Source organism: Erpetoichthys calabaricus, chromosome 15 (assembly GCF_900747795.2).
Source record: "Erpetoichthys calabaricus chromosome 15, fErpCal1.3, whole genome shotgun sequence".
NCBI classification, from domain to species: domain Eukaryota; kingdom Metazoa; phylum Chordata; class Cladistia; order Polypteriformes; family Polypteridae; genus Erpetoichthys; species Erpetoichthys calabaricus.
In genome coordinates, this window is record NC_041408.2 from 56,683,195 (window position 1) to 56,701,560 (window position 18,366).

Consider the following 18,366-nt stretch of genomic DNA (forward strand, 5'->3'; position numbering starts at 1 on the left):
ATAGTTAAAAGGAGATACAGACAAACAAAATGATCACAGTAACTGGAAACTTAAAAGATGAAATAATTGTAATTAAAAACAGCTACAAAAACAACATAAAATTAACTTCTGTGCAATCAGGCTGACTTTATGGTTTATGTTTTTTATAAGGAAATGTCTCTGCTCTCTAATATTCAGGACAGAATCACATATTTAAAAAAGTAAGTGATTATCTACAGTAAACTGTAAGATGCACTACATCAGCATACTGCTGTACTTGAGTTCAGAGGCAACGACATTACAGGAGACCTCCGCTATCAAGTGTGTGCTGTTTCTGAGGTGGAGATGTTAATACCAAAGCACTCTTCTCACAGTGAGCAAATTTGTGACATTTGTCAGCAAATTGATATAAATTACATCATGGAAGATTTAGAAGAGAAACACAAAACAAACAATGAAAGTAAAGACATGTGGCTCCTTCACATGCACTTTGTTGAATTAATAGTAAGCTTTATTTAAAAATGAATATAGCTTTTTACTTATACACTGCTCTAATTTTAGAGGTCAGCCAAAAGTGTGCAATATCCTGCCTCTTTAAAAGCAGAATGTTTAAATTATGGCCTGTAATAATATTTCACGTTCATCTGGAATACTGTACGTCTCTGTGGTATTTCACTCTTTGCCTGCATGGTGTGGCTAGAACGAACTGACGCTACCTTACAACCTGCTGCCTACGGCACTTGACTGTAGGGTGAAGATGTATCATAAAACTTCCAAAATTTTCCTGACCTTCTAGTAAAAAGGACAAAACTCAGAGCAAACTGTTAAACTTTATATTACAGCCCCTGAGAACAAACTGCACCTTTACAATATTATGTATGTTGTTCTAAAAATGTGACAATTATGATTCTTTAAATGCATCCATGCTTGACAGAACAGAATAAGTAATTAAGTTTAAATGTACTAGCTAAATATCTGCCAAAGTGCACAAAAATTAATTGTTTTGGCAACCCAAATTTCCTATATCAATGAAATATATAAATGAAAACAGTACCAACATGCAGGACAATGCAGTATTTTATGTATTTTTTTTTTACTGAAATCTGTAGAAAAAAGGCAGAGCGCATTTCATAGACTTCATCCCTCTCCAAAAATGTGACACACTGCATGCCTCAGGAAATGTCTACTAGATACGGTTATCAACTGCACAGAATTGTTTTTGGTGAACTTTTTTGACAGAATAATAAATAAGCCATAATGAACAACTTCTTTCTTGCTGCAGACCTCCATGGCCACAATTTATTCCCATTCTTGTTTACCCCACAAAAGCTCAGTTCAAAGTCAGGTTTAACTTAAGTACTGCATTATTTTGCCAAGGTTAAAAGACTTATGCTCTCACCAAACTCTACTGCAACATTTTCAGTTTACTCAAAGTCTGCAAAACGAATATGTTGAGTAGATATTGAAGTTTTGAATAAAAAAAAATATATAAATTATGTGCAAGTGTTGGCAATTAAGCAACATTATTTCCTTACAAATAGTATTGTGATGCTTTTCTTATCCATAAAAAAGGATATTCTTGCATGGTGAATAGCAACTAATTTTCATTCCATTCTGCCTTTGGGATTGTTCTAAAAAGCCAAAATGGACAGCTGTGTTTGTTACATCTGGTTAAGGCCTTGTATAATTATGAGAGACCAACCGCTAACACCTGCTAGCTGCCATCAATAATGTAAAAACATTTTCATAATAAGGAAAACTCTAGCCTTGTAACCCACCCAACCCTACCCCAAGTGCAAGCACCACATTTTTCTTCAAATATTTTTCCTGCCTCGTCTCTTTAACAAGAAAAGAAATGAACATTGAACCAAAAGTTGTGCCTCTTGGGCTGCTTCTTGTTCCATATTAACACAAACTGTGAACAGTGTTAAATTAACATAGGAGTGCACCCTACATTTTCTGAATCGACTCACCAGAACATAGCACAAAAGGAATACTGGGACAATCTGCTGCCAGATTCCAAATGCCTCACCCATTTTGACAAGGGTTTACTCTTACATAAGGAACAAAGCAAAACCCATAGGTGCAGTGCAATGCGATACTCACTGTTGTTGCTGACGTTAGTTTCATTACTGAAATCCAAAGCTTCCACTATTAGAGTGTAGGACCTCTGTTGGAAAACAAAAGGTTCATTATCGAGGAGGAAAAAAAATAAAGAAAAAAAACTGCACTCTCACAAATCAGAGGCTAACTATGAGTAAACAGCATACATGGATGTTATATTCTAATAATTTGGATTCAACTAGCTCAAAAAAGCTTGAAAAAAAGCAAATAACTTCTGGAGACTAAATGAGAAAGTTTAATTTAGCAAAATGATAAAGTAAAAATGTAATAAAAATTGACTTTATTCTGCAAGTCATAAAATCCTGTTTCTTCAAAATGTGCAGTCTTTAGGGTTATTTTTTGCTAGGACCACAGGCACAACTAAATCTTTTATCAAAAACATTTGAAGGTATCTTTAATAAATGAGACATTTTAGCTACCCAGTAGAAGGGAGATAAAATACACAAGTTTGTATGTTTTATTAGAGCTATCAAAGTATAATTGTTTTCCATGTTTGCACCTTCACATCTGTAAAAGGATATAGCTGTAGCTATTTTCACATCAGGTGAAGCGTACCTCAATGGTGCAATCTCTGGAGGCTTTCATTATTTCAGCACGTCTTTGAAATTCTTTGACAATCTTAAAGCCATCACTGCTCTCACGAGTATCAAGTAACAGATCAAAAAAAAAAAAAAAAAAAAGTCACACACCCAATAAGCCCCTAGCAAGGGAAAGAGAAAATAATGTGGTGCCCTTGTGTCATTAAGTTGGTAATTAAGCTGCCCAAAACATAAATATGTACATAAATTCTAAAGATTAAATAATTCCAGAATACTAATGATCCAATTTGAAAAACCACCTTACAGCACACAAGACCTTATGCTGATTGATTTATATTAACATACAAAAAGCTTACTTCTGGATTTTTTTGTTTAAATCACTACTATGATTGTATGAAGTCCATAATCATATATCAAGTCAGAGTCAAAAATTCATCTTATTTTTTACTGATTTATGCATTAGTGGTGACTTGTTGTTTACTTTAGAGTTCTGGGATTTTCTCTTCAACCTGATTAGAAGTCACTCATGTTTGCCATCAGTTGGAAATGTGCTTTATAAAGCAAATAACATTTCCATCAGATTAGCTTCATATTATTCTCCTACTCAATAAAACTACTAATTTAAAAAAAAAATTCAAAAGGTAAACAACTGGCAGGTGTTGTACAAAAATAAAATGATACAGCCTCTTTTTTTTTGTATGTCTACACTCGTGTGTGCGCAAATGCGTGCACACACACCTCATGCCGTCATCACACTACATCTATTTTCTTATAGACATTGTTTTGGAATTATGCCTGACTACATGTTTCATACTCTGCTAAATGGGGCTCCAATTTCACTTACTGATAACTGTGGGAAAATACTTCAAACAGAGGAATATTTAGGGCAAGCCTGGACAAGTAACTAGTGCTTCTTGGTCGACTGTTTTGAACAAGTAACCTTTAGTTCGGTATAAATTGAACACAAATTGTTCACAGCACCAAGTTTGGACAAAGTGACACTTTACAATCACTCACATGGAGTTCTCTATCTTTTATAGCTTAAAAATGTGTGTGTGAACATCTGTATGGATTAGCCTAAACAAATACACACACACACACACACACACACACCAATCAGATTAGAAAAAAACAGGAACAAACAATAAACATTATCAAATTTTAATACTTATTTTTAATAAGGGGAAGATTCATTTAACAAAAATAAAAAAGCTCCCGAGAGCTGACCCACCACAGCAACTTCACATTTTGTTTGTCTGAATTACCTGGTGACCTCATTAAATCCCAAATGGTGAGGGGGTGTGAGGGGATTGGAGTTTACACTAGCACTAGACAGTGAAAAAATTCAAAAGAATCAGTTGCCATAATCATAGAGCACCTGTAAGCGTGGTGGTGGTATTCCTTAATGCAATATATGACAAGTGATAAAGTTAATTAATACCAGAATCTACTATACATCACTAATTAGCTTCTACTGAAACTCCCTTCAAGTAAATTTAACTGGCAAAATCCAAGTGCTATTTACTGCCTGAAGGCTAAACATGTAGCCATGTCTCTCAGAGAGCAGACAACTTAACTAAGATATGCTGACACCACAAAAAAGAGAAAGTGCAGGATTCCTCTGTTAATACTATCTAAAGATTCAGAGACATGTCATCTAATGATAATCCAGGATTTCCAGATTGTGCTTTTTCCCATGCTCCAAGCTGACCCTTCTATCACAGATAATGTGTCAGAATCATTCTAAGACATCAAACTAATATTGCAACAACTAAGATAATCCATCAGGTGTCAGACATGATCTTCTAAAAAGAGGCATTCAATTAACCTCCTGTAGACTACAAGATAAAAACTAATTCAAATTAACATGGCCAACTGACTGTCTAGTTTGTAGAGTTTTCTCTGAACACCAGGAAAACCCCACAACAAGGTGTGTGTGTGTGTGTGTGTGTGTGAAACCAATATATATATCAATGCAAAATTGTTTAATTTTATTGTGTTTTTATTATCTTTCCAAAGAAGACTACATTTTTTCTCAGCTTACTTGAAAAAACGTCAAAAATCCAGGCACTCTAATGTTTTACAAAGATTAAGATATGTTGATAAAATTTCTACAGTTTTGCACAACTAACTTCAACCAAGAATGTGGTTCAATCTTATGTGTCTTGCTTTAATAAGATGTACTGGCAACATATTGATTCTGGCACCAAGTATACCTCGAAACAAAGACAAGATTATCTATAAATGTTCATGGCCTCACTAACTAGGAAACTTTTTGAAGCCAGTGCTCTCCATCTTCCACACTTATCGTGTTACTGTTTTCTTAGAGTTTCTAAATAAAGTTGTCCACAAATACACAAAAAACCTCTACAACCTAGGAGTAGAGAACATTGAATGGAGAGGACTGGTATCCGATGTGCCAAGCAATTTAATATAATGAGTATTATGTGAATATATAATATGCTGAAGTTGCTATTATGTGAAGTAAGGTCACAGTTTGTCTGGGATGTCCGCTCTGCTGAGTCTACTACAACTTCCTGATGCTTGCCCTGTATTACCATTATTTCTGGATTGGGCCCATTATGTTTGGTAATCCTCACTGCAGTCAGTTTGGGCATCCTATTGTTTTTGTTTAATATTAGCTGTGTCTACCCCTGTCTGGGTGGCCAGACTGCAGTGCTTTCTAAACTCATGAAAGTATGGATCACAACCTGCATGAAATTCATGCTATTTTTACCCTAGAGTTTTCAACCACTGAAATGCTTCACAAAAAAGTGAAATGACTTGAGGTATGAAGGACATATTTCCAATTTCCACTTTTTTTTTTCCTTAACACTTTATTCTAAAGATCTGTCTATTATTCTGCTCAATTGCTAACTTTTACCTGCTTAAAGAATCCATTGATACCTTCATTAAATGCATCAGTTATAAGGGTTGGCAAGGTTAATAGAGAGCATACCAAGAAGCCAATGAAGCAAAGCAGTCAGGTTCACATAAGAGCAAGCCTGAACAAGAGGCCTTTCTAATTACTAACCTTAAGTACAAAAAGATCCGGGTTGAGCTGGTAAAGGACTCTAAATATTTATGACTAGAGTTAACAACCAGTACAGACCACTAGCATGTAATAGACTCTTGTCTACAGCACAAAATGAAAATTGTAATACACACAGAGTTAATACAAAAATGTATGTTTTTCAAACTAGATGTCAATGCTACAATTTAGTTAAAAAATAAATTAAGGATCAACCTCACTGATTTCATTCTCAAGAAATGATTTTACTCAAAACAACTACAACTGGAACAACACTGATGATCATTTTCTCCTCTAACCACTGTCCTGATCAGCCACTCAAGTAAGGTAAAACTGAATACTTAAATAACACAATGCTGCTCTCTGAGAAACATGCTACAGAATGTGCATTTGTTTGTTAGAAATACTTGGTATTGAATTTCTCTCATCCACCTACTAGACAGGAACAACATTATGGCCATGAATAAAGTGGTCTGCTCTTGTACTGTATTTCTTGTAGCATAAATAGTGATTTGCATTAACTGACCACCAAGATGTTTTTCTCATAATTAAAACTAATAACTGGTTAACAGATCACACAGCATGATTTCAATACTGAAGTGACATCAGGCAAACCCTATCCATTGACCATTTTAAAAGAGTTATGAAATACTACCCATCTCCTTTAATATTTTGCAGAAATGAGGCATTGGCCCTCACAACATAAAAGTAGATGTGAATTTAACAAATCATAGAATACGTTGTTCTGTTATGAACCTTGATCTAAGAACAAAATCTACATTTATGGAAGATTGGGGTAACAATAAATAAACATACAAACACAAACCATATAGCCAACGCAAACACACATTTAATAACAAATTGTCTTACACTCTAGATAAAATTTAAAAAAAAAAAAAAAAATGCCTCAAAGGAATTTAATCATTACATCATGATAAAGTCAATCAAATACTGTAGCAACAAGGGAACAGAACTGAAGGATGGTTATTTAATAAAGTTTTACAACTTTTTTTCCTTTAAATAAGTATTAACTCTGATGTATCCTGGAGAATTCGGGACTGAACCTGGGGAATCCCCTTCCCATATATTTCAACATGCAGTGTGGATTAGCAATTAAAGCATTGGCCTTTAAATCACAAGGTTGTTGATTCAGTTGCTGCCTTTGACTCAATGCATGACCCGGAGTAAGTCACTTAACCTGCCTGTGCTCCAATTAGTATATATTTGCAACATGAACCTTTACCCATGGGCTGCTAAATAAAATAAAGGGTAATAAGGCAGCAAATTTCTTTCAATGTTAAAAAAAAACACAAACACAAATTCCTATATATAAATATCACTTCATAATTGTTCATATTAATGGATCTGTTTGCAAATATCAACATTGTTTTCAATTTCTAATATATTTAAAGATGTATAAAATTTTACTGTTTTAAAACAGCCAATGTAAATCATTATCAAATTTGTTTTAAATTGCAAGATAAATTTAAAATCAAATGCAAATACCTAAAAGTGTTTCATTCAAGGAATGCAAAGGTTAAACATTTAAAGAATCTAAAGCAAATTGTCCAGTTTCCTACAATTAAATAAACTCGTAGTATACAACAAGAATGGACTTCTTATTAAAGCATTAAGTGGAAGAAAACTAGCAGCCACATGGGCCATCCACAAGAAATCTTAGAAATATATGCTGAAAATATTTTAAAACAACACATTGCATTTATTAAAAATGTAAAGCTTGTATGGAATACTATTTTTAACTGCTCATATGTGACTGAACCAAAACTTGTGTTATGTGTTGTATACAGAGAATTTAAAATACATGAATAAAGAAATCAAGTTAAACTTTGCCTAGATTGACTTGATAATTGATTATTTTACATTTTATTGATATTTAATGTACAAGAGTGGAAAAATTCTTTACAAATATATGTAATTTTTTTGTAAAATCATAGTTGCTTAGTTATGGTATTGATATGAATACATTAGTTGTATTAATTTGGTCTGTTATAAATTTGATTCAATATCCTTGAAGATTAACATTTTTATATACTTGTCAACACCTTTGTTTGTATCAATTACTCAAATCTACATCAACCACAGTGAATTTACAGGATACAAATATCTCCACCTGGCCTTCCATGCTACCCAATTGCCTCACCAGAAGTGTGTAGACAGTAACAGATTTGTAAATAAATTCAGCATGGTTAACCTGAAAGTTGATGTTAGAAAAGAACAAATAACATCAACTAACAGATACAGCCACTGCTAATCGGCAAAATACACATTCTCCACTAACAGCCAAATTGCTAGGAACTAGATCTCTCAAAAAGGAAGCATGCAAGATGACAATATCTAATTAGAGACCCTCTCGATAAAGGAATATATTGGAGGAGGTCAACAAAAAGGGGAATTAAAAAAGCAAGTTACCTTGGAAACTGTCTTTTTTAAACAACAATATGATGCATTTGTCTGGAATGCATGCTTTCAGCAAATAGTCCTCCCCTCGGTTCAAATTCCCAGCAAATGAAATACATTTTCCTTTTAAATAATGGGCTTGATGTTTAGAGTTGTGTATGGCATGAGGTATTGGTTTATAACTAATTCACTATGTATTAATAAGTTTGCTTTTGTTGGACCAGCAATGATTTTGTCCCATCTTTAAATTAAGTATTGCTGTTCAGAGAGGTACGCCGTCTTCCAAACCTAATGATTTTACATTAAAACCTGTATCAACGTGGTTGGTACTGGCGACAACTAAATTTGGGTGAGAAACAAATATACATATAGCTTAATCACTTAATGAAGTATTGCTTGTTAATCAGAAGTAAACCTGGGCAAGTTACAAGCTTCAATTTATATAAAGCACACGTTTGTATCAATTTACATTGATGGCAATAGAGTGGAATATCTGCTAAACTAGCCTAATCTTTTTAGAATGGTAAAAATATTGAAAGAAATATTACAAAATATTCAATTTATCACGCTTTTCTTTCACCAAAAGCTTAAATAAAGATTTAAACGATAAAATATTTGCAGAGTGGACATGCAGTCACTTCAGTTCAATAATGCTCGATTGAAACGTCGATTGCAGCATGTGCCATACAGGAAACCACCGTATACTACAAGTGCATTAAAACATTCAATACCCTATTTATATAAAATCAAAAGAAACGGAGGTAATGGGGCTTCCATAATTCTATTCACATCTTCGCGTTTTAACAGGAGCGCCATGCCTTTAGTGCGCCTGCGTTACTAAACCCAAGAGGCGGACCTAGGAACTGACAGCTTGGAAGCAGAGCGCACCTCAAGTGGGACCCTCGACTGCAAGGATCCGCTGCGGAGGGTCAGCCTAAACTGAAACCACCAATCAAGCAACTCGATAAATACCATCACCAACTAAAATGGCCCATAAAAACCCCGCAGTGATCCCTGCTTACTCCGACAGAACAACTGTTGAGGTGAATTACTGCAAGCAGCACTGAGTGAGCGGGAAACCCACGTTTTGAACAGGATAAAGTAGTACGCTTTGTAAAGGGATCATTTGTCTCTTAATTATACTTGCAATAAAGAAAGTGAACCCCCGGCTTGCCTCGGTGGTCGGCGTTTTGTTCTGCAGTCTTTCTGAACACCAGGCATACAGTTAGGGTTAATTACTTCAACCCTTCCCATCCCAGTCCAAGTTGAGTACTTTTTTCACTCCTCATTATCTTTAAGGATGTCTCAGTAAAAGGACAAACGGAATTTACTGCGTTTTAGCTTTCACTAACGGTGTTTGCACTAATTACACAGTTCATACAAATCCACATGGAGATAAAAGAAATAAACCACCAACTAAAATTAACACGCACATGGAAACTGTCTGGCCATAATGTAGCCCTTACAAATATAAGAAACGTGCGCAATAATCATCTTCACTCACCGGCCACGCGAAGCTGAAAGGTAGTACAATCCTGGCTTTTTCGTTAATCATGGAATTTTTTAAGGAGAAGGTGTTGCCTCCGATGACAGGGGTAGATCCCGAACCGAAGCTGCAAGGCCCCGCTGCAGAAACCCTCGACTGGTATTCCTTCAAGCACACTTTGAAATAGGTATCACACTCGCCCCGCAAACACTTTTGGTCTCCCACGTTCCGTGATCCGTCACAGCATACGCCGGTCTGTAACTGGCCATTGACGTTCTGCATCGACAAAATTTGCAACTCGAAGTGTCCTGATGATACAGACACCTGTTTAAATGCAAAAATGCGTTAGGATTACATCACTGTGATAACCAACAGGGAATAAATAAAGAGACATGTCCCCCTTATATAACCAATACGTGAACACAAATCTAGCACATGAAGCCTGCTTCTCTTAAAAAAAAGCAAACTCACAAAACTTCTCTCTGAAACAGTATTCCACATTTTCTGATACGCCGTCCTACCCCCTCTATGGTGCTGTCAAAGAAATATTAAAATATAAAGTATCCGATAAGTGGTGTCCAAACTGCGAAATCTTCCCATTAAAATCATACAGGATTCACTGACTTACATAAGTAAAATAAAAGATAAAAAAGAAACACCGTCCGTGTGCACTGAATTGCTCCAGACGAAAAAGGACAAAATGTATTTTTAAAAAGTTTTCTTTTTTCCTGAGAAACACCCACAAAACAGTGTCGGTTGCATCCCTTGAACATTCAAGCTGGTTTGTTGCCCGATATGTTTCATTTGAAATCCACACGTACCTTTGCGTGAAAGCAGAGCAAAGCGACATGTAAAGGAAAAGCCGCAAGGAACGAACTCCGTCTCAAAATCATGCCTCTCCTTTCTGCTCTTCGCAGCCTGCTTAGAAACTAACAACTAATGTCGCCTGGTGGCTCTAATATACTCCTCCGATTTGAACATGCACGAGTGGAGAACAACACTTTCTTTCTTCTGTATTTTTTTCAACAGAACGTCGATTTCAAATGCAAAACAGCCTGCCTCCTTTTATGACTTATTCTTCTGCAGCTTTTATTATTGTTCTTATTCTCGCTCTTTTTTCATTTCCCCAATCAGCTGCGAAACAACAATACACACGAGCTAAGAAAGCTCTTTTCACTGCGAGTGACTGACTGTTTCAGCTATACGTCAAGTGTTGGGGGAGGGGGCAACGCATGCGTCTCTTTAATATTCAAGAGATGGGGGGGGGCGGTTGTTCCAAACCCCACCCCATATTCCACCCGTCTTGGAGAGGAAAAAACTGATAGAGGAGATAAACTGCATCTAAGAAGATAAGAACATGGAATAATCATAAATCCCTGCTTTCTTTGAGTCTGAACGCACACTTGAACGACTAAAATGAAAATACTGATTTACACCCACGAACGTAAACAATGTATTAGAACGTCGCGTATAAAACGAAGTGCGTCTCCTTCTGCTGCTAGTCCATTTAAAGATTATATTGATACGCACTATTATTATTTAAACCTTTCGAAAATAAATTTTAAATGTAGCGGAGGATTAATCGCGAACATAATAAACGCCACATAAAAGTTGCATATAAGGTATAACCATTGATATTCGCTAAATTAATACCGACAAAGAGAAAGGGTCGATCCTTTTTGTAATCTTCTGTTGTGCGGCTTAAAACGTCGCAATATTTTTTCAATAAATAAACGGGGCTGCATGGAATGTTTAGTTAAAATTGTTCTCCAAGAGCGTGGGAGACTCGGTGAAGACGGAAATGAAGATGCTCGTTTCTCCTCTGTGAGGCTCATCCCGTTTGAAGACACCATTAAAAACAATGAAGCGGCTGAATAATACGATATATTTGTTGTTCTGTCGGCCGTTGTCCTGTAACATGAAGTTAGTAAACACTGAACGCGGGTCATTATATCTTTGGTTATTACGTGTCGCAAAGGTAAAAATAACACAAGTTTTTCTTTTAAAACATCAAGACGTCTGCACGTTTTCAGTTAATCATCTTACAACTTCTATATGCGCTATACTTGCCGTACACTTTGTAGAAGTAGGAAATCATGCCGTAGACAGTTGTCTAGATACAGTGAATATCAATAGACCGTTTAAAAATCGTAGAATTTCATCTCACACTGCATAAACCTCGTTTACTTTATTCAGTGTTGTTTTGGTACGAAATATGGGTACATAGCCCATCTCTGTAATCGAGATATTTCATTTCAATAATCTGCCTGCAGGCGTCCCATTGAGCACCCGTTCACATTAATTCTATCTTAAAATAAAAGTTAAAATAGCATCATGCAAGAGGGGCCATATGGGATTCATTGTGTTCATGATCACTATGTGAATCACATTGTTTTCTACACATCATTGTTTCTCACAGACATACACATAAATGTTTATATACAAATTTCAATTTAAAATCAATCTCTAATCATATGACCTTTAGTGACATCTTCAGTCTGACATAAGCAGATCATTGTTGTCATTAAAGTCGGATATTACATTTTTTCACAAATAATACTTTTTTGTTTTACTGCATTGTCAGTGTAAATTTGTTTTTTTTCTATTTATAAAGCAGTATTTAATTGTCATGTAAGTGAAAGTAAGAGCCACTTTTTAAATAATTACATATTCCCTTTATACAGTATATATTTGTGTGTGTGTGTACTTTAACAGATTTGTCCAAAGATGTACAACCTCAAATTACAAACTATGCAAATGTTTAAGGCTGTGTAGCCTATTTTGTATACAATATTTATTTGGGTTTTCAGCTGATTTGTCTTTTGAATGCAGATCATTGGGTGACTCCAGGACCTAACTTGTTGGACAGGCAAAAAACAAACAATTCACTCCAGATCACTGTCAGATTTATTAAAACCAGAAGTTCACTATATATCACTCATGTAGTGCAAAATATTGACTGAAGTGGAAGCTTGTGGTAGAATATTACTTTGAGGTTTCAAAGCCACAGGCCAGCACTGTTTGCCCCTTGAGGCCACATTTCTAAGTGGTTTTGCAATAATGTTTCCACATTAACAAGGAACCTCATTTTAAACACATTGAAATAAAGATTTTAATAAGATTAATCTTAGTGGGTTTCATGCAACACTATAGTAATTCATAACAGTGGAATTGTGTTTGCAGTGAAATAACAGAAGGGTCAAAGTGTTAAAATTGGAAATCTACAGAAGACACCATTTTATGTATTTAAGTCTTTAATGCCCTGTTAAAGTCAAATAAAAAATAAGGAATTGCTGACTTGTCTGAATGATCATTTGGAAATTGACTTGTCTATTATCTAAATACACTGACTGTATTTTGAACTGTTATACTTGAAGACCATAAAAACATTAGCTTCACAAACAACAGAGACCATTGATGACCAATACATGGTTGGCTCCTGCATTATGCTTAATTCTGCTGGAAAAGGTTAAAGCAAATTTGTAACACAATAACTGTTTTTAAAAAATGGATAATTGTTTTTAGGTCAATGTTACTCTTCTACATATCTATGAGCTCTTACCCTAACTCAAGTCCAAAATCTAAACCCCAAGGGCCAATTGTGTTCAGCGGTCAACTGTGCACACTCCCTGGAATGACTTCTGAAGATAATAATAATAATAATATACATTTTATTTATATAGCACCTTTCCCATACTTAATGCATAAAGGATGGGTCTATAAACACTCCTAGTTTTTGTTATTGATTTTATTAAAGGCAAGTAACATTCCATACAATCAAGTCAAACTTAGCAAGACTAAATTCAATTTAACCCCCACGCAAGAGAAAGAGAGTAAAACTTTAAGAGTAGAAAATAGGGAAGAGAATCCTTTTCCCCAATATAAATGCTTATTCTAAAATGTTATTGATTACATCCTGCCAGGTTTTTAAAAAAGTTTTGAACAGATCCTCTAAGTAAGAACTTGATTTATTCCAATTTCAAATAGTATATAACATCAGTTACCCACTGACGTAAAACAGGTGGGCTAGGATTCTTCAGGCTGAGCAAGATAAGTCTACATGCTAGTAATGAAGCAAAGGCAATTACAGTTTGTTTGTCCTTCTCCACTTTAAGCCAATCTGGGAGTACAAACAATCTGAGTTAACCAGCTACCACTGCCCTGTGGTACCTCTGAGCATTCCATAGCCCTTAAAGGATGAGATGTCTTACTTAAAAAATCCCAGTTTTTCTTCTTCATTAACATTGTGCTGACACCTACGAGGCTGAAAGGGAAAATGGGTCTCCCACCTGTTCCAGTTTTTAAAAGATTCAATTTTCCTTAGTATGGGACCAGACAATAACCATTATTGGCTAAGAGGTGTTCTAACTTCATTCAAACCCTCAGACACTTGTTTCTCAGCATCAGCAGAGAGTCCAGATCTTAAGCAAGCAACTTTCCCTCTAACATTCTATCAGAATATTATCTGCTTTTTCCTTGGCCAGAGCTATCATTAGGGTGACTTGGGTACACACCTTGGGACCCTGCTTGCAAAGGGGCCTTAGAATATGTTAAAAAAATTCCTAATAAAAGGTAAAGTCCATATTTAAACTTACAGTATAGGAACTCATAGTGATTCCTACAATAATAATCCTATCTAATCACACCTAAATAAAAAAAGCTTTTAAAAGAAATATGTGAGTCCATGGTTGATATAGGTGGAGCACAAGTAGAGCAGGTGTCTAATGGGTCACTTTTTAAAGAATGTACATTTGATGTGTTACTGTGCCACAAAAGACAAATAGGCAAAATAGATGGGCATTCAAAATGAGAGCCCAGTGATGCAGTGAAAATAACAAATGTAAATAGAAATAGACACAAAAGATGCTGTTGGTGAAAACTATACCTGACATTAAAAAATATACTAAAAAGATGATTGGAACAAGCAATTGTGACAACACTTGAAAGAAGCTCTTCTGCAATGAAAGGAATTAGGAATTGTCTGTGTTCTACCAAACCAGATTAATAATTCTTTTTACTGGCTGTTCTTTACATGGCGAGTCTGAACCTGGACAATATTCTGGACACTTACACAAACAGGAAGAAATGCAAAGTCATTCTTCACTAAGGTAAACCTTGCCTTTCTTGTGCATTGCAGTATGGTTTTGGCAGCTTTTTCAAACTTTTATAACAGCCCCATTTTAAATGACCAATGGTATACCACTATGTTATGTCTTTTGCCCTCCTACTGAAAAAGTGAAACTCTGCCTACGTTTATGTCTTATTTATTAATGACATATACATTTTTTACAGATTTAAGCAAGGGATTACTGGGACAGTAGCTAGGGGTCCTGAACTTCAGAGGACTCCAAGAAAATGATTTTTGCACAGAATTTGCTGGGTTTGCCGGTGACTTTGCTAATTTTTCTTCTGAAAAAAAATCACCATGCACCTGACTTAAGCAAACTTTTTTTTCCCAGCACCCCATGATGCTTTGTGAGGCTAGCATGACACACATTGCCCATTCCTTGGTGGTTTGGGTTCATTCCAAAACAACAAACAAATATGGCAGCAAGATGGTAAATATTTTCTAATTTTCTATTTCACCATAAATTGAAAAAACAAATCATGCTATTTTTAGATTCCTTGAAGTTTGGATGCATAATGCTGAAACTCCATCCAGGAAAATGTACAAAAAATTAACAAAGAATGTTAAGCATAAAAATAGCACTGATCCTTTGCTTCACAGGCTGTTAGTGATGATAGGAGCTTAGGCAATGAAGAAAGAAAATAAAGGATTCAGAGTAGTATTGATTGTGCTGTGCTACTGTGATTTTGTTTTTCATAGATATTCCGTTGTATATATATATTACTGCTGGTTTGTGGCCATTTGATGAATTTTGTCTGTGGTTTCTGTTCCATCTGCATCTCTTGTTTAAGGCATGGAAGCACAGTGTTTAGCAGATTGTCCAATTCACAATCATAATAAGCACTTAAGGCATTTCATCTGCTCCAGAGCTTTACAGAATTTCAGGCTTTACTTGCTTTCAGACATTGCCTGTCACAAATGCATGTGATTAACACTTCTTCTCTTCAGGCAATGAAGAACAGGCTCAGATCCACAATAGGACAGGAAAGATTGAAACATTTCACTTTGATGTCAATTGAGAATGATCTAGTTCAGAAACTGAATATTGATCAATGACTTTGCTGCAAAGAAACCCAGAAAAGTACAATTTCTGTCCGTGTTAACATACAGAATGGCATATGCAGTATGTGATATTTTTGCTTTTGTAGGTATCAATAAGGTTCTATAGATGACCTTTTAAACCTTGGTTTGTGATGGTTACTTGATTTCTTGTCATCTGTGCAGCAATGGCTAATTAAAGATATAAGCTTTAATGCAGCATACTTTCTCATAATTTCAGGAAGTACTGTAAGTCCACTTTAAAATGAAAACTCTGCATAATCATTCACTTTACTCCGTGTTAGTCTGAGACCTTGAATTGATGTGAATAGCACACTTATAGTATTTAGTGTAAGTAAGGCCTCAAATATACCTTTAGCACAAAGGCCCTCCCCGCCCCCTTTATTCCAGCCATGTATGTTTGTGATGTTTACTGTGAGTGAATGCATGTGTGTATAATGGGGTAGGGAGGCAAGGGGGACTTTTTCAGCTTCAAAACCTAGGGCGCTTGGGGGAGCTTAATCAGGTCCAGCTCTAAAATACAAGCAGATTGTGGGGTTAGAGGAACTACCGTTTTCAGGGGGTGGCATTGTGCCAGTTTTAATAGATCTTTGGTGATCTTTGGAGCACAGCCCCTCATATTCTCCCCCTTGACACTCCCCACGCTTTCTGAGGTGTCATATATGTTCTACTGGATCTCCAAGGCCTCTGGTCTGCTGTGCAGTAATATGTAAAGCAATTGTCTACAAAATGTGGCTTGGGTGATACTTTCTCACTAAAAAAGAAGGCACTGGCACTAGTCTTAATCCAGCCTGGGCTTTTTCCTACGTGAAAGTTTTCTTTTTTTCTATTTTAAATCTGCTTTTTCTCCTATACTAGCGTTTCTGGCCTGGCAATTTCTTGTACTGGCATGCCATTGAAAGGGAGAATTTGTTAACGTTTTATTTAATTACTCGGCACAAGATAAACATGATTAATTAAAATATGCCTGTATTAATGTATTGTAAACATTTAAAACATTACATATAAAATGCAAGTTATATATCAGCGTCTCTCTTTTCAGGTATACAGTACACAAGGAGTGTAACGTTATGAATTGTACGTGTGGTACAACGTTTGCTAATTGCCTTCAGTTGTTTAGCCTATCCTGTTTCTGAAGCACAGTACAGTTTTGTCTTTGCTTATAATACACTTAACAATATATTCACCTGTTCCCGGTCATCTTCCCCGGTTACAAAGATGCTCGCTGTGCCAGCCTGCAGCCTCGACTGCCGATGATACGCGAGGCATGCGCGGCCACAAAAGCGCGGGAGGCTCACACAGCGTGTCACGCGCGAAGCCACTAATGCGCTTATAGGACGGCAGCAGCGGGCAACCCGGCGCGCGCCTCCGCACACTCTACAAAGCTAACTGCAGAGGACCCGAACGACAACCAATGTTATTTAAATTCCGAAAGCCCCCAGGCCGCCACCAAATTCGCATTAAACATTCATTGGATGGGTTTAAAGTCACGCATCTGTAGCACGCGCTGTATAGTAATGAGGTCGTGTAGGTAGCCCGTGACCTGCGCGAGCGCCACGAAAGCGCGAGGAGTTCCCGGCGGCGCCCATCTGCCGAGCCGCTCGCGCCAATTCAGTGCCGAGTGCCGTGAATTGTAACTGAAAAGGAGCAGAAGGATGCGGATGCTGCATCTGGATACCGACTTGAGTGAGATAAGGCTATGTGAGGGCGAACACTAAAAATGCCGACTATACATAAAAGAATGGGTGGGGGTATCGAGTATGGGGGGGTGTCTCGAACAAAAGCTGAGCTCTTTTCAATGGAAAATCAGAGCAGCTGCAGCCTTCCAATAAGCCGCAATAGAACTTCATGAAAGGCTTTTAAGTTGTGCAACAGAGGTGGGCGTTGCGGCAATAGTTGTTCAGTATTTGCTAGGAGCTGGAGATGGTGACTTAATGGAGAAATAATGAGACTTTTATTTGAATCGATCGAGTCACAGGCCAGTCTGGGGCTTCTCGCCCTAACGTGTACATTAAAGCGCACAGAGGTGGACATGGCTTTATGACTGCTTTTACAAAGAGCACCTTTAAGACAGGTAGGGTCATCTTCAGTAAGCAACAGAGGCAGAAGACGTTTTGATCTCCTTTTATTGTAAAATCCTTCACTTCTAACAAAAAGGAAACCATGCATCTAGCGGTAATTTTGATCAAAGCAGACTCTGCAAATGAAGCAGAAAAGCCAAAACAATAAACAACACTGGCATGATGGGCACCGCTTTGGTAAGTGGATAGTTGTCTTCAAATTACACTGAAAGTGGATGCCTTCTTCAGTTTGGAGAATGCAAGGTTTGAATGAGAATGTTGTTGATTACACGCATATAAGCTATTGCCATTGATGGATGATGGTAACAAGAAAAAGCAAAACTTCCTCAAATTCCAGGCCATCTGAAACAGCATGGGAATGCACACAACTACACACAGATAAATCAGTATGGATAATCTGATTCCAGGAATGGAGAAACTCCCCCATTTCCTTAAATTTCATTAACTAATCCATTTTAAAAGAGGACAAACGGAGAAACCCATCAGGAGTTAATCTTAATAATTCTATTCAAATGCATGAT

General features: G+C 36.5%; 1 protein-coding gene across 1 annotated transcript in view; it reads right to left on the reverse strand.

Moving 5' to 3' along the window:
• jag1b (jagged canonical Notch ligand 1b) overlaps nucleotides 1-10,777 on the reverse strand; it is a 34,428-nt gene extending 23,651 nt beyond the window's left edge. The window contains 3 exon segments of the mRNA XM_028821104.2: nucleotides 2,086-2,149; nucleotides 9,596-9,901; nucleotides 10,399-10,777. Of these exon segments, the coding sequence (XP_028676937.2) occupies nucleotides 2,086-2,149; nucleotides 9,596-9,901; nucleotides 10,399-10,470 (442 nt within the window). The 5' untranslated portion in view covers nucleotides 10,471-10,777.
• Nucleotides 10,778-18,366: the final 7,589 nt, after the last annotated feature.